Genomic DNA, 27,285 nt, shown 5'->3' on the forward strand with positions numbered 1-27,285 from the left:
AGATTTTCACATTAAACACGAAATGCTTTGGATTTGACATTTAAAAAGTTTGAACGAGAGCAGCACATTTTAAAATAAAATTATGACCAAGCTCTTGATGTGAATGTTACTAAACATTTGCAGGGAAAGCTTTGAACTCTCTACCAAAAAGAACTAATGCGTACTCTTATTTTAACCAACGTTTTTCTTAAATCTGCAAATGTTTTTTTTTTTGTGTGTAGATATATTCGATGTTTTGTGCTCGATAGGCCGGGAATGGGCGCTTTAGGCTGAAGTAGATTTTTCCCTTATTTACCCTAGGTAAACCCTTTGCATGAAATCTTCAGAATCGTCATAAATCTTATTTCTATCTACTCAGTATTCGCGCAGCTAACCACAGTAAAACAAAATTCCTGCATCATAGATATAGAGTCGCTCCTTTCGGTTAGATCTCACCATAAGTGGATGAATTCTGTTTTAAATAATTAATTTAAAAAAATACATCGAAACATTATACAATACAACAAATTTTAAACTGCATTCATCATAAAAAGCAAGAACGCAGCATCTCACTTTTTCAACTGTCATTTTAAATCCACCATCCATCGACATTGGAAGCAAAATCGTAAAACTTGTTTCCTATTTGCCATTCCCCTGCTGTAAACGGTTCTCCGCGTAACCAACGCTCGAGTGTGCGCACTGTCATACCTCAAAGTTCGATCCCCTGATGTAGATGCCTTTCTTCAGTTTGAGTATGTTCGATAACTACCTGTGCTGCCCCTCGTTGCCTCCACTGACCTTTACCTTTCCCCTGCTATTCCGATTTTCAGGCAGTCAACCAAACGAGGTCCATCAGTGAGAGTATGTTGGCTTTTGCTGCTACCTCTGTCATCGTCGTCGTGCCCACCATAATACAGTGTCAGGTAGTGAGTGAGTTAGGAGAGTCGCAGCCAGTCAGACAGATAGGCAGAACCCAATAATCCCTGGTAGCAAAAGCTCGGTCCTAGATGTGCATCACGACGACGACCGTCGGTTTGTAGATAGGTTTCTAGTAGGAAAATGTTTTCATTCATGTGCACCACCAGAACTAGGCGAAAATAATGTCCGACTCGTACCCATTGCATGAGTGCGTTTTCAAGGGTGACACTCGGAAACTGTCCCAGCTACTGCGGACACACGAACCCTCGGAAAAGGACAAACATGGTGAGTTTGCACAGTAACACTCCGGACGAGGAAAAGTTTGCTCGCGCTCGTGGTTTGTGGTTTGTAGGTTGTGGGAATTTCCTTCTACCAACCACCGTGTCATTCGATCGTTTCTGTCTACGCGACAATCTATCTATCCGATTGTACAATGATATAGATTTTCCACCGACTATATAAATACATCATCAGCAGAAACTGGAAAAAGACTTCATGCATCGATAATCATAGTCGCAAGCGTACAACTTCCACACCCCCTTGCCAAGATAGTACGCCACTTACTATCGAATCGCTTTTTCAATGTTTTCACCCCTCCCCCCTCCGCGCCTTCTTTCGCGTGTAGTTCATGCCAAGTCGAGGTGGAGGTCTCCTATTTTATTGATAAACAAACCATTAAACTACCTATATCCTCTACAACCAACGCCTCCAGAGCGAGTAAAAACTTGAATCGTATCGGTTTCCTGGTGGTTACCGTCGGTCGCATCCTGAAAAGAAAATTTATAATCTCTGTATTTTTAGGCAATACCCCGCTGCATCTTGCGGTTATGCTGGGCAGGAAAGGTAAATATAGCCATCCGTATAGTCTGGTTGTTGAATGCTGCGTTCCGTTCCGTCACCGAGCGAGTGGTCCATACATACCACCTTATCTACGTGACAATAATGGTTTCGGTGAGTCACAAAGTGGCGATAGGCACACAAGGGGAAAACAATGTGCCAATTTCATCAGTAGTACGACTAAAGTGCTAAATTTGACGCAGTCTGTTCTGATAAAAATCGAGGTGATAAACGAGTGAAAAGTGTCCGCAGCTACGATGATGTGTTGCAACGTACAACTACGTACCTACAGCAATTCGGGGCTGACAACAAACACAAGTTCAGACTGAACTAGACCGAAAAGTGAGGTTGTTGTATTTTGTGTTTGTTCTCGACGAATGAGAGCATGGTGATATTCTAGTATCATTCGTTTTTAGATATGAAACACATGTTTAAATATTGGAATTAGTGGGTCATGACTAAGGTGAGACGTAGAATTACCACTTTTTTATAAAAACACTTCAAATTCATTCACGTAGTTTGTGTAGATTTATCAAATGTAACAGGAGATATAACAATATAACCATCGGGTAGGGGAAGTCTTCTTCTACTCGATGAGGATGCGTGGGCGAGCCTTGAATTTCTAGAAATCATCGATAGAAGTCATTGTTTACAAAAGCTGTTAGGCCCTAATTTCAGTTCTATCTAGATTTGAATGACTATTATTCTTTTTGCTAAATGTCTATCATTGGCGACAGCATTACATATGTTTGCATTTAAATTTGTTGCGATTTTTTTTTTAATTTCTGAATATTGCGCGTTTCACACCAAATTGGACTAATAAGCGCGTTTTCACTTATTAAAAAGTGTGATAATACTGCAAGTTTACGTCTAATAGTCTTGGTGTCACTTATTCCTTATGATGCAAGCAATAAATGCTCCGAAGACAAAACGATTTGACGGAAACGTGCACTTTTATCACACTTTTTGCATTTTTGGGATAGTCCAGTTTCAGATGCAATCAGCAATATGTTACCTATTTTCACGGCTGATCATGCCGGAGTCTTTTTTGATTGGGTCGTATGTAATATTTTGTCAATTAGGGAAACGATGTGTTTTGTTTTGGTGAACAAAAATTTGTTAACATTTTCAATTAAATAGATAATTCCTTCAAAATTCCCATTTACTAACACAAAGGTGCACTGTAAACAAAGGTGCAACCGATAACTACATCCTGAATTTTTCTGGTGTTCGGCGGTGTAGCACCGGTATAGCTACACCGCAAAAACGAAAACGACATAATTATAAAGCGAATGAATCGTTGCTATTGAAGTTTGCAACGATTTTTGCCTGGAATTATTAATTATTTTGTTGGATATTTGTTCTAAAGTCTCAACATTCGAAATTCTATGTACCTCGGTAGTACCACCGGTTGGAAACCAACAATTTAAAATTGGCTCACTACTTGACTAGCCTATTGGTCCCAAGCAAATCGATTAACATACCCCATTCTAGTCGAAATTCTTGTACTACACTATGTTTGTTTTGATTCGCTATGGAAGTTTGACAGATAAAATGAGGGGTTCGTGGATTTTCCTATGTTTCGAGGGGTGAATCGATTAGCTTGGGACCGAAGATAGTACCAGAGCTGAGCCAAAAAGTTGAGCACGTATCTTCGGGACGGTCTTAGAGTTACCTCTATGGTACTACACCGTTTGTGATGGCCGAAGTGTTGACAACGCGAATAAGTCGATTTTTACCGAAAAATTCGGTAAAAATGCTATGGTTCGGCAAGCCATTTGTGAGTGGGGTATGCTTTCCAAACAGTTTTTTGACAACGGAAACAATGACAACCGATGTTTACGTGTGTGAGTGTTTAAACAAGCGTCTGTTACCCATGATCCGCAGACACGACGCTTCAGTACTGTTTTGGCCGGATTTGTTGTCGGTTCATTACTCCAAGGACACGGTAGCCTGGTATAAAGCCAACAAGGTTCAGTTCGTACCCAAGGCGATAAATCCGCCAAACTGTCCCCAGGCCAAGCCAATCGAAACTTTTTGGGCCCTGACCAAAGCATATTTGCGGAAACATGTAAAGGCAGTGGATTCCGTTACAAAGTTTGCGAAAAACTGAGAAAAAGTATCCAAAATGGTTGGAAAGGCATCTGTGCTGAAGCTAATGAGTAGCGTGAGATCAAAAATCCGCTCTTTGGTTTACGACTGATCGGATCTTGGATTTTATACGTTTAACTGTAAGAGAATACTATAGAGGACATGAATACAAAACAAAAAACAAATTTGCTGTAAACAGAGTATCGTTATCATTTTTTTTTTTAAATCGTGCTTAGACATTCTGGGACACCCTACAGTAAGACCCAAATTGAAATTATGGGAATCCCCGAATTGCTTAGCAAGTTTCTGAGCATTGAACTGTTTTGTTTGTATTACTTCGCCGTGGCGTTAACGATTTACATAGTTGAAGATGCTAATTTCAAATAACAGACTAAAGTGGTCATTTTTATACGATTGACTAAAGTGGTCATTTTTATACGGTAGTGTGAAAATTGTATATAAAGAGTAGAAAGTGAGCAATGACAAGGGAGGAATCGGGTTGATAATCTCTCTTTACCAAACTCCTCAGTTGAAGAGGGATGGTGAGGGTATACTCTCAAAAAGTTAAATAGCTCGTCCTCATTATCTTTAAAAAAATTATCCAAATTTCAAGTAGAATTATGTTGGCTAGAATTTTGATTTCTACCAGCTGCAATAGCAGTATAGCTAGCTCAAATTACTCGCTGAACATTGTTAGCAGCGAGAGGAACAGGTAGATGAAGAATTTGAAGAAGGAGTGATATGTGTACCTACGGGTACGAATGTAGAATTTGTTCCTCGTTTACCGTTGTTAACAGCAGAGGAATTTGCACCTAGTCGGGAACATGGCGCTTTTCCTACATGTCGCTTAGAACTAGATTGTAGGATCACTTTGCGAGTCTTATATTCCCAAACATTTGATTTGTGGTTTTCACCACAATTTGAACAATTCAGTTTTTTAGGATCTTCCTTTTCAGTTTAGCTGGTATGTAGCAATTTTTGGTTCCGTCACCCCATCCTTGGCACTAACGGCACTAGGTGAGATTTTGGAAATTTCCTCCAGTCTTCCTGAAGTGTTACCTCTTCACTCGGATTTGGAGCATAAGTTTGCTTTTTCTAAAGCCTTAAGGTTGTTTATTTCACTGGACTTGAAGTGAACTAAATAAAAATCATTGAAAATCTCGTTGCGTGAATCGCCAGGACGGGATTGCAGATTCATTTTGATTACTTGGACAGGCTCAACTCCAAGTAATTTAGTCAATTCATCTTTGATCTGATCCAACTTGAGAAGGCGTTTGAATTCGTCCAAGGCTTCAGCCAATACACGGCATTCACCCCTACGGCCAATTCGAAATGAAAACTTAAATTGAACGAAGTTCAAAAGTTCCTTACGAACAGCAAGGAAATCGAAAGTACATAGTTATAACAACAAGGAGAACCTTTTCCTTTTTGGCATTAAGCCGGGAATGTTTAATGGAATTTTGCCCGGATAATAGATCATTCAATTCATCCGTAAGCATATCAAATTGATTGCTCAATTTAATTTCATCAGAAGGGGATCAAGCGATTGCCCTTTTCTTTTGCGCTTAGAACGGCAGAACCAAGTTTCTCCAAATCGAGATTACTATAAGAATCCGAAGGATCAAAGAGGAATTATCTAAATCGATATTCAAGCCTGATTACCTCGGGTAGGGTCCAAACAAGGACCAAAGAGGAATAAGAGTCAAACAAGGTAGAAATTGTACAGGTAGACAACTGAAAAGTGCTGTTTAAATTTGTTGTTGCTTTAGGTAGCAGTAATACCAGGGGGTGGAAACTAACGATTTTAAATTGATTCACTGCTTGAGTAGCCTATTGGTCCCAAGTACTTCTATGGCGTACCCCATTCTAGTTGAAATTCTATTACTACACCATGTTTGTTTTGATTCGCTATGAAAGTTTGACAGATAACATCAGGGGTGTGTGGATTCATGCAGAACATGCAGGGGTGAGTGAAATAGCTTGGGACTGCTTGGGACCGTTGTTCTGGTACTGAGTGAGCCAAACATAATAATGATTTTCTTCGGGACCCAGTGGTCTTAGAGTTACCTCTATGGTAATACCATAGAGGTAACTCTAAGACTACAAGGTCCGGAAATAACGTGCTCAACTTTTTGGCTCTGCTCTGGTACTCTCTTCGGTCCCAAGCTAATCGATTCACCCCTCGAAACATAGGAAAAACCAATAATCCCTCATTTTATCTGTCAAACTTTCATAGCGAATCAAAACAAACATTGCGTAGTACTAGAATTTCGACTAGAATGGGATACGTTAATCGTTTGCTTGGGACCAATAGGCTAGTCAAGTAGTGAGCCAATTTAAAATCGTTAGTTTCGTATTGATTGTTGGTAATACCAACAATCAATACGAAACTAACGATTTTAAATTGGCTCACCACTTTAGTAGCCTATTGGTCCCAAGCAAACGATTAACGTACCCTATTCTAGTTGAAATTCTATTACTACACTATGTTTGTTTTGATTCGCTATGAAAGTTTGACAGATAACATCAGGGGTGTGTGGATTCATGCAGAACATGCAGGGGTGAGTGAAATAGCTTGGGACTGCTTGGGACCGTTGTTCTGGTACTGAGTGAGCCAAAAATAATGATTTTCTTCGGGACCCAGTGGTCTTAGAGTTACCTCTATGGTAATACCGTAATACTTTCTTCAATAGTAAGCAAATAGATTCGTACGGCAAGAGAGCACGATGCGGACAATAATGCATTATGATTTTATTTTATGTTGAAGGATGATTCGTTAAGAATATAAATGTCGCGAACGAACATGCAAGCTTGGCATATGACCGACTAGTGTTTTCATGTGTATCCTGAACAATATCAATCCCAGTCGGCAAAACAGCTCTGATCACGGAAGTAAAGCCGTTGGTCCTCGGTTCATGAGTTGATGGGTCGATAGGTAGGGTCCAGGTGTGGGAGCTGCCTCCCTGGCGTCGGTAGCATTGGTGCTCAGCACAGAAAACAAGATCGACGGAAAACAAATCAAGGAAAAAAACATGAAATTTACAACTTTTAGTAGTATTATACTGCACCAAAGAGTGTTGAAAATGCAAATAAACATTCCTCTTGTGGACGTTCTAAAGTGAGCCATGTTGATGAGAAAATGAGTTAAAAGTGTACTATTTTTAAAAACATAATAAAACCGGAATTATTTGAAAAAAAAAATCTTTTAAGATGTATGTTTTTTTAAGCCCTGGGCTGGTTCGTCTCCGGAAAATTTAAATTAAGCATTAAGAAAAACCTTTTTCTTAACATTTCTGAGTTTTTAGAAGAAGTTTCATAGAACATATGGACTAAAATAAAGATAATAAAAATAGGTCCAACCAAAATGCATAACCCTATACGCTGGTAAAAACGTCACATCAGTCGTTATTTATGTTGTGATGTAAGTTAAATGTGAAAGTTTTATGAATTCTGTTCCCGTCTTACGTAAGGACCAGATCGAAACAACGAACCTCGCATAACAGTAACATTTAATGAAGGCATAAGTGCTTTTTCGTAACTTTATTGTCTCTAGTTTTAAAAGATCATCAGTCGTAGAGGCTTATTATTGTGTAAAGAGCACCGCCGTCAACTTTATCACTTTTTAGTGTTGTGATATGAGGGATTAGGCTGCCTTAGACAACCGTTTTTGCTTACTGAGCATAGAAACATGGAATCAATCCCAGATCCTATCATATTAGGGAAACCGGGTTTGAATGGTTGCAACGACAATGCAATCGTAGCTTATATGATGTGATATAAGGGGCTCGGTGGCCTTAGAACGACCTTTTTTGCTGATTGAGTACAACATCATGCGTTTAACCTCAAGCCCCTCCACATTCAAGATTTGTTAATTGCTTTATTCGTTAATGTAATTGTAACATTGTAATAACAAAAAAACGATCATTGGTGTGTTTTAATAAAAGGAGCTCATTTGCCTAGTGGCAAACGTTTTTGCTTACTTAGTAGAAGACCGTGTGTTCAATCCCAAGCTCCTTTGCGGATCGTTAGGATATCAATTCAGCTTATCGTTTACCAAATTAATACACATTTAATTAATACAGAATTAATGATACTCAATTTGCTAAATAAATGTTGCCCAGTTTTTGACATTTTGCCTAAAAATACAAAACTGAGTAGAATTTACTCATTTTAGAGTAAAAACCGAGCGTGCAAATGTGAATTATTAACCGTAACATATACGCCTTTTTAATAGAAACTAAACGATCGGTTCAACCTCTGGTGATGAATAGGAAAACGTCAAAAAGAGTGTTGTGAGCAGAAATTTCTACCGTGAGACAGGAAACGGAACACTTTTTCACTTATCCTGATAAATTGATTTATCAGAGGTGCTCCAAAACTTGATCTACAGTTGAAAAATTTAATTCAGTAACGTTTTTGCAAAGATCCTGCTGGTGTTCACGAATATTTTTGTTGAGAAAAATGGGAAAATTAGAAAAGTGCCTTTAGCTGTTATGATCTTCCGGATTTCTTGTGTGTGAATAGTTAAGGTACAAATCAGTTCAGATCTGTGGAAAATCGTACAATAAGACAATTACCGATGGAAATATGCAAGATATTGAATTAAAAATGCTTTAATTTGTGTTGTGAAAAATATTTATTCTGATGTAAACAAACGGTTTGGTTGACGTTTCTTCTCGAACTCGCGTGGCGCACTCTACGTTGGTAATGCATTAAAAAGGCCTATTGTCGGTCAAGTTGGACTCCGGAAAACTCCACACACGCTTATTCTGGTCAACTCAAAATTTAGTCGAATGTACTCAGCGGCAAGTAGGGCTACTCAAAATTGAGCAGCCTTATGTTGACTCACTTTTGAGTAAACGACGTTCTCACGTATAAACTGATTCAAATCCACTCAGCGATATTTTCAGTTGCGGGGGGGGTTTTGTTTTGATTTTATGAAAGGAAATGGAAATCGTCCGCTCCGGATTCATTCGACCGGAGCAGAAAATGTTTCAAAACCATTGCCCTAAGCAATGCCTACTTACCTGAAGGAATTTCATGCTAACACTACCATCAGATAGGGGAAATTTCCCCCTACCTGATAGTGGTGTTAGTAAGCGTGTGCGAGCTACCAGTTACGCCAAATCGACGATCAAATACATTGTTTACAAAAGCTGATACGTCCCTTTGAAAAAGTTATCGAGAATTGCGTTTTTCACGCAGGTGAAATATATATATATATATATATATACAGCAATTCCATAGAAAAAAGTTATAGTGGGTCTCAGAATTTCATGAAAATTGGTATAGTTCTTCCTTATCAAAAAATATTAGACTCGTATTTTTTTATTGCGCCATTAGAGTGACCATTTCCGTGTTAGGGTGGCCCAAAAAATCATTTTTTTTCAAAAATGTCTTTTTTCAAAAATTTATAACTTCTGAACCTCTTGACTGATTTTTACGATTGACCCTTCAAATGAAAGATGTTTTAATGTAGTTTTAAGAAAAATTATGAAACACTCAGAGATATTTGATTTTGTAGGAAAAAAATATGTTACAAATGCTTTTTCTTGATTTTCACTGCGAGGGTCTTCAACAACTTCTTATTTTAGTATTTTTAATTGAAAGATCATTTAATTTTACATAACATATCAAAAAATTAGCGATGTCGGAGAAGCAGTTTTGGAGATACAATTTTTTTAAAATAAAAAATTATTGTTCCGCAATATATGCACCACACGTGCATGGAAACGATGAAGACGCAAGGTAGTTCACAATGCGTCTCCATCGAGTCACAGCAGCTGTGACTAATGAAATCTATGAGTAACTTACAAGCTGGGTGCAACATTCAGTTCAGCCTGGAGGCTGTCCATAAACCACGTAGACCAATTTTTAAACATTGAAGATCCTACCTCCCCCCGCGTATACTTTACTAAAATTTTAAAATATTTTTACCGAGCGTATACTGTGGCTGGACTCCCCTCCCCCATTGAAGTCTTCGTGGCTTTAAAACAGGCCCCAGTTTGACATTATTAATTTTGGTATCAACATTCTGGGAGAAGTACTTAAATGCTACAAATAATGACGAGGTCGAAGAAAAATAAGTAAAACATGAAGCATCTTTAATTACAATTTCACACATTTTTCTTCCATTGAAAATGAATACCGTTTGACAATAATATACTTTTCGTTTTGAGGCTTAAAACTATGGAATGACTGTGTCCCCGAAATTTGGTTCACATGTATATAACGGTTTTTCAATTTTCTTTCCATTTTATTGTAATCGGATTCCGAAAAAAACTGATAGTGTATTTTTGAATCTGGCTTAGAAATAGCCCATGAGTAAAGTTCTTGGGCCGTTGTTATATGGTGGCCTTGCAAACTCGCTTTCGCAGCGTTTCGTTTTAATACTCCTCCCAAAGCATCACAAGGGCCCTTTCCATGACAAGTTGCGAAAAAATTCCACTCGGCAGCAATGCCAAAATCTTTTTGCATGTTGCATAAATTAAAAGCGGTCATCTTATTTTTATATTGGCTTCCTGATCCATCTGAGAAAAAGTAAATCTGTTGTAAGCTTGGCAATTTACATTTTATGAACGCTAGACAATGCGTAAGAAATAAACGAACTGCGACATGATTATGTTTAGTGAAATCAGCAATTGCAATAACACTAGTAAATTTCAAATCGTTAGATTCTTCGTCTTTAAAATAAATAGCACAAGGGTGAATAGTACATTGGGCGTTCGCCCAATGAAAGCCTTGAACTGCATCCTGCACAACGAAAGAATAATTCTCCGAAAAATCACAGATTATGATGCATTCTGTAGCTTTCAAATTGCTTTTGACGTGTTTCATGTAATTTGCCTGTTGCTCAGCTATAAAGTTATGCGGCAATAAATTGAATAATTTTTCTAAAAAAGTATCAATAAATTCCTGTGTGTCCATTTCAACTAAGTCCATAATGCATCTCTCTACTTGACGCCATTGTTTGAATTGTATTGATTCAACATGTCCGTTACTAAGAATAGTCATTAGTTCTGTGGCCAAAATTTGCGTTCCTGAACAATTTTTGCAACACTGCAGCCAGCATTGTTCACTTGGATTTTGACAAATTATTTTTTTAAACAAATCGTGATAGGAATCAACACCATCTGGGAGTGATTGTCTGCTTTGTAGTGTTTTAAAAATAAGTTTAACGTTCTGATGATATATACAAACGCATACGGTATGCGTGCCACTTGTCCCTGCCAAAAATGCAGTGTTACTGGCGGTTACTGGCGAACATGGAAAATCCTATTTTAATATCAGGATATGTATTTTTAAAGATGGAGTACGCCTCCTGCAAGTTACACAAGACTAATCTTCTTTGTACGTAGATTTCGCCTTCATCATTTTTAGATATTAAATAATCTCTTTTCCCCGGACAAACACGACTTATATCGTCACTATTGTAAAAATCACGAACAAGCATTATCGTTGGTTCTCCTAATGAAGCTCTGCTTAACCTCTTTACAGGCACCGACATTATTCCTTTCTCTTGCTGCAGTGCTTTTGCTTGGTTGGCCATATGTTGGGAAACATTGAACTCCTTCATAATTTTATATGTAGACCAACTTTTGGGAAGTGTGGTTAAAATCCTGTATCTCTCATTGACGATCGATTCAGAACTGGTTGTTTCCACTGATTCTGAAAATAAATATAAAAAATGATTGATTATTAGAAAAAAAGCATACAAACGATTTATTTTTTTATTATTTACCTTGGCAGGGAAAAGAAACCATTCTGGACGGTCCCGCAACGGAAATTGATTCAATGCTGGTTGCTTCGATGGACTCTGAAAAATGATTGCAAAAAAGAAGAGTTTAAGTTAGTAGTTAGAAGAAAAGAATTGAAATTTGAAGAAGAATCACATGAATTTTCAAATAAAGTACCTGCAGCAGCGATTCTGGATGGTCCTGCAACGGCTTCTTCGGTCACGGCATCATTGGGTTCATATAGTTTGTGGTAGCATCGTTGACAAATGAAGGAGCTACTCTCATCTATTTTAATCTTTTTTTCCACTGCATAATCGTACAATTTATTGGTGATTTTTCTGGCACATGAACTCAACATCCAAACATCACACATTGAACACTTACGTTTCATTTTTAGATATTCTTCAATTCAACTGTTCTAGTAGGAAACTTTGATTTCTAACTGATCATTTCTTTCATAACATTCGTTGTTTTATGTGAAGCATTATATCGTACCTACGAGTGAGTGATATACCTACGAGTCTAAGCTGTAACTCATAGGTATATCACCTGTTCGTAAGCAATGACGTCACTTCAAACAGCTGTTTCAGGTAAATAGATGAATATTGCGAACAAATACAAACACCACTAAATATTTCCAAATGTCACTAACACCGCGAAGCCTATTGGGCTGGAGCTTATGTAAAAGTCATTGCCTACGAACGAGTGATATACCTATGAGGTACAGCTTGGACTCTTAGGTACTGATGCAACATGCAAAAAATTTTGGCATTGCTGCCGTGTGGCATTTTTTCGCAACTTGTCATGGAAAAGGCCCTATGGGAGGAGTATTGAGACGAAACGCTTTAAAATTTGAGTATACGAAGGGAAAGGTAGGATCTTCAATGTTTAAAACTTGGTCTACGTGGTTTATGGACGGCCCGCAGGTTGAACTGAATGTTGCACCCAGCTTGTAAGTTACTCATAGATTTCATTAGTCACAGCTGCTGTGACTCGATGGAGGCGCATTGTGAACTACCTTGCGTCTTCATCGTTTCCATGCACGTTTGGTGCATATATTGCGGAACAATAATTTTTTATTGTATCTCCAAAACTGCTTCTCCGACATCGCTAATTTTTTGATATGTTATGTAAAATTAAATGATCTTTCAATTAAAAATACTAAAATAAGAAGTTGTTGAAGACCCTCGCAGTGAAAATCAAGAAAAAGCATTTGTAACATATTTTTTTCCTACAAAATCAAATATCTCTGAGTGTTTCATAATTTTTCTTAAAACTACATTAAAACATCTTTCATTTGAAGGGTCAATCGTAAAAATCGGTCAAGAGGTTCAGAAGTTATAAATTTTTGAAAAAAGACATTTTTGAAAAAAAATTATTTTTTGGACCACCCTAACACGGAAATGGTCACCCTAATGGCGCAATAAAAAAATACGAGTCTAATATTTTTTGATAAGGAAGAACTATACCAATTTTCATGAAATTCTGAGACCCACTATAACTTTTTTCTATGGAATTGCTGTATATATAGATATATATATATATATATTGCCTGTAATTTACTGATTACCAATTCACGATATATTCCACGTAAAGTTGAGCGATAATACAAAACCATTAATGGACCTTACTGACTACCATAACCATTACCATTAATGTTCTCAAATCATAAGTAAAAACGTTCTTATATAGTTCTCTTTCTGAAAATGTATGGAGAAAACAAGAATTTGGAATGGTAATGGTTCTTAACAACCCATTATTTGTAAGGTCCAGTTCCAAAAAACCATAATACATAAGGTTGAAACTTTATCATTAAACGTTCATGTAAAGTTCCATAACCATTTCAGTTAAAGTTTAGCAGGGATTATAAACAATTTTTAACCATTTTAGGTAAGGTCAATTTATGGTTCGCGTTTATGCGGGTTCATGATTAAACTAAATATTTCCCGCGAACACGGAGCCAGATGTCAGTAGTGTGCTTTGGTCAGAAATTTTATTGTTTTTGCTATGGTCATTCATGTCGGTTTGTCGGTGCTTCAACTGTACCGATAATACAATTTTGCGTGGAACTGCTCCGAAGTCTCAGATTATAAACCGAAAGTATTAACACACACATTATGATGAATTTGCATTGCAATCTGACATATTTTCATCAGCTACCCGTGTACCTGTGTGACTGTGTAAAATAATAAAAAACTCAACATCCAATTTTGTTAGTAACGAACAACACGCGCCATCCGTAGCCCTTCTCCCTTTCTTGTCAAAAAGGGCCATCAGCTACAACTTGTTTGAAAGTGTAAATTCCAACCGCCATTTGACGAATGGATAAAAAGCAAAACTGTCATCGCTGCAGTTTTTCTTTCCAAAAAAAGGAGTGGAAAGCATAATCCTTTCCTTCTTTTGTTTCCATCAATTTCAATAACCTAACCTTGAGTGACGGCATAAGTTTCAAGCCATTCATTCAGCGAATATAATTTCGATCGATTTGAATCAACCGCCTTTTAAAATGCGTTCCACATATGGTTCAACTCCGCAGATAATTTCATCACAATCGGTCGAGTTCGCAAACATTTGCACTCGGACAGTTGATAAGACTTTATGCGATGATGAAATTTCGTAGAAAACTGATTTACAGACTGATAAGCACTGCGAGGGCTTCATTTGGGTTGTTTACATTTTTCTGGTTGGTTTCGCCAAATGCATTATCTATTATAGTATAATACTGCTTGAAAATGTCATGTAAATTGCCTCATGTGAATGTTAGATATCAAAGAAATCAGCAATTTTGTATTAAAGCTTGAATACAATTGCTCTGTTTATGCCAAGTATGGCAAACAAAAATGCACGAGGGAAACGCCGAAAATCGTAGCGATATAGGAAAACAAGCAAACATACTTTATTGTCAACTTTCCTCCATCCTGAACAGGGCTGCTTCCACTCACTTCGCTATAAAAATGTTGTTCGGATTTATGGAATAATTGAATGCTGAAATGGGGTACTTGTAATTTACAAGAAGAGGTTGAAAAGAATTGCGTTTAACTCATGGAACCTGTCAATTCAAAAAGTCACAATCAGCGATTTTATGATTCGTGAGTGTTCACTCAGAGTGAGAGCTCAAGAATCATACATTCCAGTGTTGGGAAAATATCAAAAAATCAAATCTCACCAACGCCCAAGATCACGCTTGATTTTCGTAGACAAAAATAAACAAGCAAACAACTGCGGTTGATTTTGCAAGCTGTGATATCGCAGCTCGGAATAACAAGCTAACAAAACTCACCAACTGCAAATTTCACCAAACTGTGGTGAGATTGAGTTTAATGATTTTTGCTTTACTCCCGAATGCAGCCGAAACTTCCATAACGGCTTGCAGCAGTCCCTTCGCGTCTGCCATCGGTGAAGATTAAAAAGAGATAGCAAACTATGCTTTCTCTTTCTAAGAAAACGATGTGCAATGGAATCATTTTTGTGTCGAGTCAACTCTCAGCTTGATTTCGGCACGTTGTGAATAGTCTCGCAATATCAAAGGAGCTTGTAAAATCAATATCAAGCATGATATTTTGTTCCAATATCACGCGTGATATTGCGAGCGCATGAACGCGGAAAGATATCAATTGATTTCTGATTTTGCCAACACTGATACATTCGCTGATTTTGCTTGTCTGAAAGTGAAATTGACAGGTTTTAAGTGCCTAGCACATATTTTACAACCTCTTCTTATAACTTAAATACCATTATAACATCTAATGATTTCATAATTTAAAAAAAAAAATAGCGAAGTGAGTGGAAACAACCCTGATCCAGACTGTTGCTAGAATGGTTGGTGGGTGGTGACCGGGACGGTTGTATTTTGTATTTCCAATTTCCGTGAGCTTATGCGATATATCATCACGAGGATCTGCTTCTTCATCCATCTGGCCGGACTAAATATAGACAGCTGCGTGTGGATTCTGATGGCTCGCATTATATGTATTGATGACATACATGCAATGATGGAAAGTCCTGACCGTGATTAGGACGGTCTTTCCGGTCGTTTTCACTCAATCGGTTATTGATTGTTGGGTTATTAAAGTTAATGGATTTCAATCTAGCTTGGGAAGAAAGTGTAATTCCAATCCAGCACTACGGTACGGTACGGTTGTTGACGGAACGGAAAGCAATCAAGGTGCTTGGTTGATTACCTTCGATTTTTTTTTATGTCGCATTCAAATTACCATTTACTTCTAATTGCAGAATGTACCTACCTACTGCTGGCGCATGGTGCACCGGTAAAAGTGAAAAACCAACAGGGATGGTCCCCGCTGGCCGAAGCCATCTCATACGGAGATAGGCAAATCAGTAAGTGTTACATCTAAACGTTGAGCCCGTCGGAAATATCTTCTGGTCATGTTATTTTTTTATTACGAATTTATTTATTCATATATTTTTGTTAGTATTACAAGTTGGCTTTTTAAGTGCTACAGGTTAACCTTTTTCATCCTCTAATTCCTATTCATTTTACATCAATGATGTATAGTACCCATAATCGCATATCAGTCCCATCTTTGCTTGATTTCCTATCCATATGCACATAACATATGTGGAACTCGATCATCAAAAATCGACCCCATTTCAGTGATTTAAAGTGGTATAGAAGGACATCGATCTGTCAAATTGATTATACCAGCGGTAAAATGAGAAAGGGGATCAAGGGGCTTGTCAATTAATCATTTTGTTCGACCATTTTCCACAGAGATGGCGCTGTTCCGCTGGTAGGAAGAGATAAAAATCCCCATATAGAAATTGAGAGAAGTGCGAATAATTCGCCTCCGGTGCATATTCAGGTCAAAAAAAGTGAACGACAACCTAAAGAAATTAGTCAGGGGCTTTGTCGTTCAGTTTTTTCCCGGAAATTAATGCTCAACAAGCTACAATTAAATAAAAATGATTTTTCCCCATACAATTTTACCTGCTTTACTACCAGTCCCCAGAGAGCCAAAAAATTTCAAATTTGAGAGAGAAATTCTCTCTCACGAGCTCAATCTCTCAACATGCCATGTATTTTGTTGACACTCGATTTGTGATTTCCCTTTCACAGATTACAAAATAGAGTACCTGACACTACAAAACAGTTATGATCTTTATTTCTTGTGTTTGTGTGGTTTACATGTATGAATTTTTCAAGTGACACAGATGCGTCTTTTCAACTTTAGTTCCTTTGAGATTTCAATTATTATTAATAATTACATTTCCTAGTCCTATCAGGCCTGTTTTAGAGAATGACCACCTTGGTGGGATTGGTTTGTTTTAAAATTTGAAAAAGGAGACTACTTATAACTACTATTTACAACTACAACTAACCTACAACTACTATATACACCTAATCTACTATACAAATTGCTTATCAAAGCATGTTCTGATAAATTACATTTTTGTGCAAATTTAGTCTTAATTTCGTTAATTCTGTAATCTATTTTGGCAATGCCTGCCTCTTCGTGTAAATTTGTTATTCTAGTGTCAAAAGGACGATCAAGTACCATCCTCAGCACTCTATTCTGAGCGACCTGGATTTTGTTCCTGTGAGTCTGTGCACATGATTCCCACACCGGAGCTGCGTGGAGGATCGCAGGTGCTATGATTTGTTTGTAGACGGCCAGTTTGTTCACCCTTGAGAGGCGGGATCTGCGGCAAATCAGCGGATACAGACATCTAGTCAAGGCAGAACACTTGATTACGGTTTTCTCCACATGCGAGCGGAATAGGAGCTTTTCGTCAAACAACATCCCGAGATAGGTTACTTCGGTGGACCACTCAACCCTTGTGCCATCCATGATTACAGTACAAGATGGAGCCGGTTTCAGTTTGGGCGATTGCCGATGGAGGAACATGATCGCTTGTGTTTTGGAGGCATTGATTTTTATTTTCCACGTGGTGGCATAATCAGCAAAGGTGTTAAGGCATCGTTGAAGTTTGTTCGTTATTTCGCGAGGCATCCTTCCTTTGACGGCTATTGCGGTATCATCTGCGAACAGGAAAAACACGCAACCGTCTCCGAGGGGAGGAATGTCGGAAGTATAAATGCTGTAAAGCAAGGGGCCCAGCAAACTGCATTGCGGGACTCCTGCTGGGATGGAAAACGTGTCTGAAAGACAACCATTCAACGATACCTTAAACGACCTTTGCTGAAGGTAGTTGCGGGTGATTTTAACCAGATGTAATGGGAAGTTGAAGTTACAAAGCTTGTACACAAGTCTATCATGCCAAACATTGTCAAACGCCTTTTCAACGTCCAACAAGGCCATGGCTGTGGACTTGGATACAGCTTTGTTACTTCGAATGTTATTCATCACCCGTACTAGCTGATGATTGGTGGAGTGCCCCTTTCTGAATCCAAACTGTTCCGGAAGGAGAATGTTATTTTCCTCGACAAACTTGAGCAAACGTTGAGAATGAGTTTCTCGAACAATTTGCTCAGCGCTGAAAGGAGGCTGATTGGTCTGTAGCTTGAAGACAATGTTGGATCCTTACCGGGTTTGCGGATTGGTATGATTTTTGCTACTTTCCAGATGCTTGGAAAGTAGTGCAGTTCCAAACATCTGTTGAAGATAGCGGTTAGAAGAGACTGCACTTTCATGCTGAGTCTCTTCAAGATCAAGTTGAATATACCGTCAAACCCGGGAGCCTTCATGTTCTTGGTGCATTTCAGCGCTGAGCAAATTTGTTGTACTGTAATCATATCCGCCGGAGGCACGACATAAGAGGAGGCATCTAGGTTTTGAACGCATTGCGCAACCTGATCTTCGAGCGGACTTTGGATATTCGAGCCAAGCAAATGCGATGAAGCGACATGCTCGCCGATCGCATTTGCTTTCTCCTGTGGGGTGATTAAAAGCCGATCGTCATCATTTTCGACTTTGAGAGGTGGAATGGGTTTGGGATGAGTTTTCAGGACCTTGGCTACCTTCCAGAATGGTCTGGAGCGGTCGTCCAGATTCTGGGCAACACGTCCGAAACTTTCATTTCGGAGTGAGTTCATTCTGGAAGCAATCTGTCTGTTCAGATCAGCCATTTCACGTTTTTTGCCCAGATCTCCAGTCCTCTGAAACTGGCGTCTACGAACATTTCTCAGGCGAATCAAAAGTTGGGTGTGGGAATCAATGGCAATAAACTTACCCCTCACAGGAACTCGTCGGACGCATGCCTCGTCAGCCACGGTTATGGCTTGGTGGAGTCCCTCCAACGCTCGGTCGATGTCCTCCACGGTGTCAAGCGGCGGGTTGTCGATGATGTGCCTGTCTACCACGCGTCCAAACTGGGCCCAGTTAACGCGATGGTAGTCCTTGCGCAGGCTTGAAGCAGGAGCCACGTTGCAGCCCAGTTCAGCCACCACCGGTTGGTGGTCGGAGCTGAGTTCGTTCAAGGCTGCCGGCTTGGACAAGCCGATATTTGTCAGGAACAGGTCTAGCGTCGATGGGTTGCCCGCCGGTGAGATGAATGTTAGTTCATCCGAAAACCAAACGGAGTACAGCCCATGCTGTAAGTGGTCGAACAGGAGACGACCGTTCTGGTTCTACTGGTAGTTCCGCCAGGCCTATGGCGAGCATTCAGATCTCCTCCAACTACGAAGCGGGAACCGGTACGGGTGATGGTGGACAGGTCCTTCTTGAATTTAGCCGCTAGTCCACTGCTGGCGGCACACTGTCGAGGGCAGTAGACGGCGATGAACTGGACGTATCCAGTCGACGACTCCACCTCCACACCAAGGGCCTCGATGATAGAGGTGCGGATATGGGACAGAGTGTGGTATTTTATTCCTTTCTTGACGACGACCGCAACACCACCCCCCCTGGAGCTGGTGCGATCAAGCCGGATAGTGTTGTGGTCAGGCAACCAGAAGCTGTCGCCGGACTTTAGATGGGTCTCGGTTAGAAGGCCCACGTCGATGCTGTGCTTGCGGAGGAAGTCGGCAAGCTCAATCTGTTTTGCTCTTACAGAGCAAGCATTCCAGGTGACGATAGTTAGCGGTTTAGACGCCATACTGGATGATGAACTTACTGAGCACTTGGATCTGTTCGGGCTTATTGCGGCACTTACGAAGAGCACCGGACATGTTGACGAAAATTTCCATCAGTTCATCCCCTGAGAACAGATCGGGGTTGTTGTTTTGCGCTGTTGGTTGTCTCCAGAATCCAGGGGGGATGGAGAGCTTTGACCAGCAGAATCATCGGAAGCTTCTTGAGGGGGGGCGGGTTGCACCCGCGAATTCGCTTGCCTTTGCTGGGGAGCACGAAGAGGCGGAAAATCCTCCGTCCTGAATGCTGGGGTTTTGTCCTTCTTTCGTCCTGGTTGATTGTTGCTTGACGCCAGCTTTCGGATGCGTTTGAAGTCCTCGCGTTTGGAGCACTGTCTGTCAGAACCTTGATGTGCACCACCACAGTTAGCGCATTTTATCGCCACGGCTCCATCCGCAGGGCAGTAGGAAGTGTTCTTGAGCGCAGTTGCTGCAGCGTGGCTTGATGTTGCAGTTGCGGGTACCGTGTCCAAAATTGAGGCACCTCTGACACTGCGTTACGTCACGATGACCGCCACGGTATGGCTCCCACCGTACGATGATGGAGTAGATCGATCGGATGGCTTGTAGCGCATTGAGCGTCACCGTCCCTTTCTGGAAGTGCACCAGGAAAAGACAATCCGGGTACGTCTTCACGTTTTCATCTCTCCTTGTCATTCGGAAGACAGCGATTGGGGCTAGCTTGTACCGGTTGATTTCGGCTTCGACCATCTTGGGGTCGAAGTTTGGTAGACCCCTGATGACGACCTTGAAGGGCTTCTCACCGGGGATGTCGTGCGTGAAGAATTCCGCCTTAGTATCCTTCAGATATTTCACGGCCACTTCGTACTCCGCTTTGGTTCGGAGCATCACCTTGGTGCCGATCCTGCCGAGCTTAAACCCAGCTGCAACACCCAGCGATGAAAGATCGCCAATCAGCGTGTTTAGTGGGACTTGCTTCACCACCAGTGGAGGAAGCTTCATTTTTGCTGCACTCGGGCTGGCAGCAGTTTCGTTGTCGACGGCGTCGCCGAAATCACCAATGACGCTGACGTTCGTCGCGGTGGCATCGTCCCGTCCACTCGCACCATCGGACTGGCCTTGATTTTTCTTCCTCTTCTTAGACCGTTTCACCGTGGCTGAGGTGGGATTCCCTACATCGGTGGGAAGAGTAGCGTACCTATTCGAAATAGGTACACTCAAGCTACCCTCACCGCTGTTCTTCTTCTCCGTTTTCTCTCGCTCCGGGAGCGCTGTCTTCCCATCACACGAAGCGACCGACACTACTGACGACGCGATTAAACTGCGAATGTTTGGAACAAACTAGAAACTTTAGAACAACTCGACAGAGCGAGCAAAGACCGAACTGTACTGCTTGACGTTCAAGCAGAGAATGACACTACAAAGCATGTCTGGTACATCTAAATATGCATTTAGATTATTGTTCGAAGTCCCTCCTTTTTTACATATTCTGCGCAAAAGATACTTTATGTAATATATGTGTGTGTGTAATATTTCCTTCTTTGAACACTTTCTATTTTTTTGGAACCAATTGATCATTTTGTCAAGCTTCTGCATTCATGTTCCATCAGATGTCACAGCTGTTGTTTGCGGTGACATCTGTCGGAAACTAGGCACAATCTGTTTTTCTATAATTGTTCACAGAGGACACTGCAGTGCAGAACATGTCTGGTACCTCTATATATGCATTTAGATTATTATTCGAAGTCCCTCCTTTTTTACACATTCTGCACACAAAATAGCTCACCCCTCACATAATTTCCCGCCGAATTTTATGTATGGGGCGGGGCATAAAGTATCTTTTGCGCAGAATATGTAAAAAAGGAGGGACTTCAAATGTTAAAGCAAGTGCATATATAGAGGTACCAGACATGTTTTGTAGTGTCAGGTACTCTATTTTGTAATCTGTGAAAGGGAAATCACAAAACGAGTGTCAAAAAAAATACATGGCATGTTGAGAGATTGAGCTCGTGAGAGAGAATTTCTCTCTCAAATTTGAATGTTTTTGGCTCTCTGGGGACTGGTAGTAAAGCAGGTAAGATTGTATGGGGAAAAATCATTTTTATTTAATTGTAGCTTGTTGAGCATTAATTTCCGGGAAAAAACTGAACGACAAAGCCCCTGACTAATTTCTTTAGGTTGTCGTTCACTTTTTTTTGACCTGAATATGCACCGGAGGCGAATTATTCGCACTTCTCTCAATTTCTATATGGGGATTTTTATCACTTCCTACCAGCGGCACAGCGCCATCTATGTGGAAAATGGTCGAACAAAATGATTAATAAGGAACAAAACTACCAATTTTTACGAAATTCTGAGCAAGGTTGCAAAGACTCATTTCAGCTAAAACAATGTTTTTCTAAACTATGAAATAATTAGATGCCATGATCAAATTTTGAATTGGTAGGATACAAGAAGAGGTTGCAAAGAATGTGTTTGACATATTAAACCTGTTTATTTCACTTCTTGAGAGTCACAATCAGCGATTTTTCACAAACTCACTCACTCACTCACTCACTCACTCAGCGATCAGCAAATCGCTGATTGTGACTCATAGAAAGCAAAATTTACAGGTTTTATGTTTCCAACGCATACTTTGTAACCTCTTCTTGTAAGTTACAAGTAAAACATACCATCATACCATCTTTTGGTTTTATTATTCCGAAAAACATTATTTTAGCTGAAATGAGTCTTTGCAACCTTGATTCTGAGAACCACTATATCGTTTTGCTATGGAATGGCTGAATTAGGCCCTTATGAACGGTCACTGTCGACTAGCTTGTCGCGTGTGGGTTTTTCCGGGTTTCAACTGTAGCTCGGTTGATTAGTATAGTCGTTGAAAACTAGTAGGTTATTAAAATTACCTGAAGATAACTAAATATGGGTTTCCAACATGATATCTGGAATAACCATTGCTGCGATAGATGTGTTTCAATCAATTTCCATTTCCCCTCGTTTCAGTATGTTCCTTACTAAAAAAACTCAAGCAGCAAGCCCGCGAACAGATGGACCAACGGAGGCCCAATCTGGTGAAGGCCCTCAAGCAGATGGGTGATTTCTACATGGAACTCAAGTGGGACTTCCACTCGTGGGTCCCGCTCATATCGCGCATCCTCCCATCGGACGTCTGCAAGATTCACAAGTCGGGCTGCTCGATCCGGCTGGACACCACTCTGGTGGACTTCTCCGATATGCGCTGGGAACGCGGTGACATCTCGTTCATCTTCAAAGGCGATAATCCTCCCAAAGACTCACTGACGGCACTGGACAATGAGTGCCGCTGCTATCAGCACGTACGCCACGAGGAAACGGAACTCGAGATCGAGGACGAAGTGGACATCCTGATGTCGAGCGACATCCTTGCGGCGCAGATGTCAACCAAAAGTATTAGTTTTACGAAAGCACAATCCGGCTGGATATTTCGCGAGGATAAGAAAGAAACCGTAGCCGGACAGTACGACAGTGATCTCTATACCATCAATGGACTGACGCTGGAGCAGCGCAAACGGCGAGAGCACCTCTCGCGGGACGACCTGCAGAAGAACAAGGCCCTGATGGAGTCACTCACCAAGGGTGGCCAAACGACGGGCATCGACCAGAATGGGGAGATCATCCGGAGGGCTTCCCTACAGGCACCCCCGAGCAACAGTATCACCTGGGAGGAATACTCTTCGGCCGAACCGGGACAGTATCCCAACTTGGGACGTGAGCTAGTTTATAAGGAATCTAGTAAGAATTTTAGAGCTACCGTTGCTATGGTAAGTCCTGTTTTCATTCCGGAAAAATTCTGGAATTAACTCCAAGCTGAACTTTCATCTTGCAGAGCAAAGATTTTCCGCTGAGCGTGGACATGTTGTTGAGCGTGCTGGAGGTGATCGCCCCGTTCAAGCATTTTAGTAAGCTCCGCGAATTTGTCACCCTGAAACTGCCGAGCGGCTTCCCGGTGAAGATCGACATCCCCATCCTGCCGACCGTGTCGGCCAAGATCACCTTCCAGAAGTTCGAGTTCCGGGACGACATCTCGCCGGAGCTGTTTGTCATTCCGGACAACTACAAGGAGGATAGCATGAGGTAAGAATGGGCACCTTTATGGGAGCATCTCTGTAGAATGGCGTGCTAATTTTCCACAGAATGCATTATTTCTTGATCCGCTTGTTCAAGAACGCGCGCAGTAGATGAAGCAAAAAACCAAACAAACAATCGAAAACATTCGTTGCGAGACGATCGATACCGATTGCTTTCACTCACGTCCAAATTGAATAAACATTGGATACGTTTTCATTTTATTTGAAAAAATCTAAATTGATTGATGAGCGTTTTAGTAGAATAATGGTACCTATACCTTATAACGTTGTTTTACCTTTCAATTCAACTACTATAGAGATTTTCACGTCCGGTTGTATTGGTGCGATATGTGAGAGCGTGTTAGTGAATATCCGAGGAAAATACATAACAAATCGATGTCAAACGCATTTTGACAGATCTACTTTCATACATTTTTTAGGTTCGCCAGAGGAAAATAATAAACAACTTTACACGGCGTTGCTCCCGCTAGTGTGCGTGCGTTAAACGTCACTAATCTCTATTGTATCACTTTCACTTTCATTATTTACTTTCACTGTCACTTTAAAAAAAACTACACACTTACACACTCAGCAACGTTTTCCTTGTTCGGTAATTTTTTACCGAAAAAAATCGGTAAATGAAGAATGTTACAGATTTTTCGGTAAACAAAAATAAGTTTACCAACGTTCGGTAATGTTTTACCGAAGTGACGGTAATCTGTCTTTTATATTGACGAACTTCGTTAAAAAGAGTACAGTAAGAACTGTAAATCAAAGCAAACACCGAATTCGGTTAAAAAATACCGAACAAACTGCAAATTACAGAAACGTTTACCGAACTTCTGTAAATAATTCCAGACTGTCAATCGAAGGACGGTCATATTTGTTTCAAGTTTTAAAGTAAACAATAACAGTGGAAAGTGATCGGAAAATCCAGTGAAAACAATGTAAGTATGTTCGCAGATACAGATGAATAATACATCTATTAAATATTCTTAATGAGATTGATAATTACATGTATTTCTTTCATTTTTATGATTACTCTTCAGACACAGCCAGAAATTCTGTGATTTCGGGATCAGGTTCCAGTCAATGTTTCTGGACTGGCATCCCCATGGTAGCCACCTGCGAAAATAATACTCCAGCGAGCAATATATGTTATTTTAAAATATATTGTTACCTAGATGTTTACTTTTGAATAAAATCTCTTTAATAATAATGCAAAAATAGCTTTAAATTTTAATTCACCGAAAAAAAACAAAAAATACACAAGATCAACAAATTTTTATTAACGGGACAGTTCAGTAAAAAATGACTGAATAGTTCGGTAAATAATTACCGAATTGTTCGGTAATTTTGACAGCTCATCAAAAAATCTGTTTACCGATCGTTCGGTAATCGTTTAGATTACCGAACTGATTACCGAACGTTCAGCTGTTGAAAGTTCGGTAAAAAATTACCGAATACGGTAATAATTTCTAAGTGTGTAGGCTCTGAACCATTTGGTGGATTATTTTAACTTTTGGTTAAAATTTGACAGATGGAAAGTTATCGATGAACCCTGCTATCCGAGCACGGTTATTTCTGACAGACAAGAAGTTAAATTTTGACAACGGTGGGTCGAAAACCGGTCGATCGACAACACGGGGATTTTCGAACATAGAAAATAACTTTCGAAATGTCACTTTTAACCACGAGTTAATTTCAACTCGGCAAATGGTTCACAGCCTTTCCACAACTTTCCAGCTGTCAAATTTTAACCAAAAATTAAAAAAAAATCGCCATATGGTTCAGAGCCTTATAGCGAATTTGTTTATTATTCAGTTCCAACCTGAATCGGGTATCAAGATCGGGTCTGCTTGTTTTCTGACAAACGTCAGTTTGATCGTTTGTTTTTAAAACCTAACTCAGGTTGAGGTTCGCACTGACAAAAAGTTCGGTTTCGCACTGGGTTGGAACTGGTTCCAACCCCGATAATAAACAAATTCGCTATTAGTGTGTATAACAGATACGTATTTCGTTTACTAACTACATGCGAACTTCTTCGGTGTCTAGTCATAGACTATGACTAGACACTGAAGAAGTTTGCAAATTAGTGAAATAGAAAGTGATACAATAGTAGTAGAATTAAAAGGAAAAACAACGTAAGAGGGTATGAAAACAAAACGTTGATCAGGCTTCAAATTTCTAAAAGATGCTCTCACTGCTTACCTTTAATTTTAAGCATTCGATACTCCTGGTGCTTTCCAAGATTTTCTCTAATTTCTCTTTGTTACTAACCTCATCAGATTTCTCATCTATTTTATAGATTTCCTGATTTATGACCTTTCGATTTCGAATACGTAAGAAGCGGACAACCACTGGCCAGCCCTGCCACTGGAACTGTGAGACCCCCCGACGTTGTTGGCTGTCGTAGTCGCACCCCTCGTGATTCCGGAACCCGTAGTATTTGAATCCGCCGTCAACCCAATTTTACCGGTCGACATCATCGTCCTTCATATCATAATCATCATCATAGTTCAACATTTCATCTTTGTAGGAATAGGCAGATACCAGCAATAATTCGTCAATAGAAATATTCTCGCGTGAAAACAAAAACTTCACTCTTTTGTAGCAACTTACGGAACTCTACAACACTTTCAACCACACAACAACAAGCATGATGATGTAGGCTCTCCGCACAGGCGGTGTGTAGTTTTTACCACGTGTCATGATTGAATCAGAGTGAAGGCGTTAATAAGGCTCATGATTGAACTAACGGAACTAAGTCAAGACAAACAAAATGTGAACAAATCTTTCAATCCTCAACATCTCCTTTTTCTAAACAACCAATCAAGCACTTTGACTACAGGTAAACTATTCCATTCCATTAACGTAAATCGATATCCCTAATATGATAGTAAAACAAACAACATAAAATATCATTTTACAGTTCCAATGAACGAAACAAATTTAATTGGACATATTGTGACAAATTGGAAATACAGATATATTGCATTGAACCGTAAACCCGAAACGAAAGGCAATCAACTTTGCTTGCACCGACCCAAAATAAGATACCCCCAGGCTTGATATGAACATTTAAGCTGTGTTCCCTTTGGTGAATTTTCACTTCAGTTTGACAGATGAAATATTTTTCAAATAAACCTGCTATTGTACCAGACTTATTTCTGACAGACCAGGGATCCATTTTGACCAACACCTTCTCGAAAATCGAAAGATCTACAACAGAGGGATATTCGAACATTATAATTTATTTTCGAAGTGTCAAATTTAAATTTGACCGATGGAAAATGTTCAACTAACCCTAAAGGCCCACGCACATTAGATCCGGATCGGACGCGTTGCGGCAAAGTGACAGCTAAATCTATTGTCTAACTGTCAAATTTACGTGGCCCTTAATACTCAGAATACTTCGACAGTGAGCATGCATAAGGGCGTATACGCGATGATCGATTCTCTTCGTCGATTTTCTGCTGCATTGCTGCAGCTAAGTGAAATAGCTTTCTAGAATTTGTTCAATGCAGAGTTGTAACAGGTTGTATTGGCTATCGAAAGCAACAGCAAACGCACCGAAAATCGTTAAATCTAACGAGTTATTAACAAAAGA

At 39.9% G+C, this 27,285-nt stretch overlaps 1 protein-coding gene across 2 annotated transcripts; it reads left to right on the plus strand.

Annotated features, from left to right (window-relative positions):
* Positions 1–863: 863 nt before the first annotated feature.
* Positions 864–27,008, plus strand: LOC135711265 (ankyrin repeat domain-containing protein 13C). 2 transcript variants are annotated; one of them, XM_065234066.1, is made up of 6 exons: positions 864–1,182; positions 1,699–1,740; positions 15,795–15,899; positions 22,573–23,369; positions 23,435–23,682; positions 25,964–27,008. In XM_065234066.1, exons 1-6 carry the CDS (start codon positions 1,080–1,082, stop codon positions 26,019–26,021), a joined length of 1,353 nt encoding a protein of 450 aa, XP_065090138.1. In that variant the 5' UTR covers positions 864–1,079; the 3' UTR covers positions 26,022–27,008. The 2 variants fall into 2 exon arrangements, with proteins under 2 accessions (XP_065090138.1, XP_065090147.1); XM_065234075.1 differs by having other exon boundaries at positions 867–1,182; positions 25,984–27,006.
* Positions 27,009–27,285: the final 277 nt, after the last annotated feature.

This window comes from Ochlerotatus camptorhynchus, unplaced genomic scaffold, assembly GCF_037179485.1.
Source record: "Ochlerotatus camptorhynchus isolate MF236.1 unplaced genomic scaffold, CSIRO-AGI_Acam_v1.1 ptg000037l, whole genome shotgun sequence".
Taxonomy (NCBI): Eukaryota; Metazoa; Arthropoda; class Insecta; order Diptera; family Culicidae; genus Ochlerotatus; species Ochlerotatus camptorhynchus.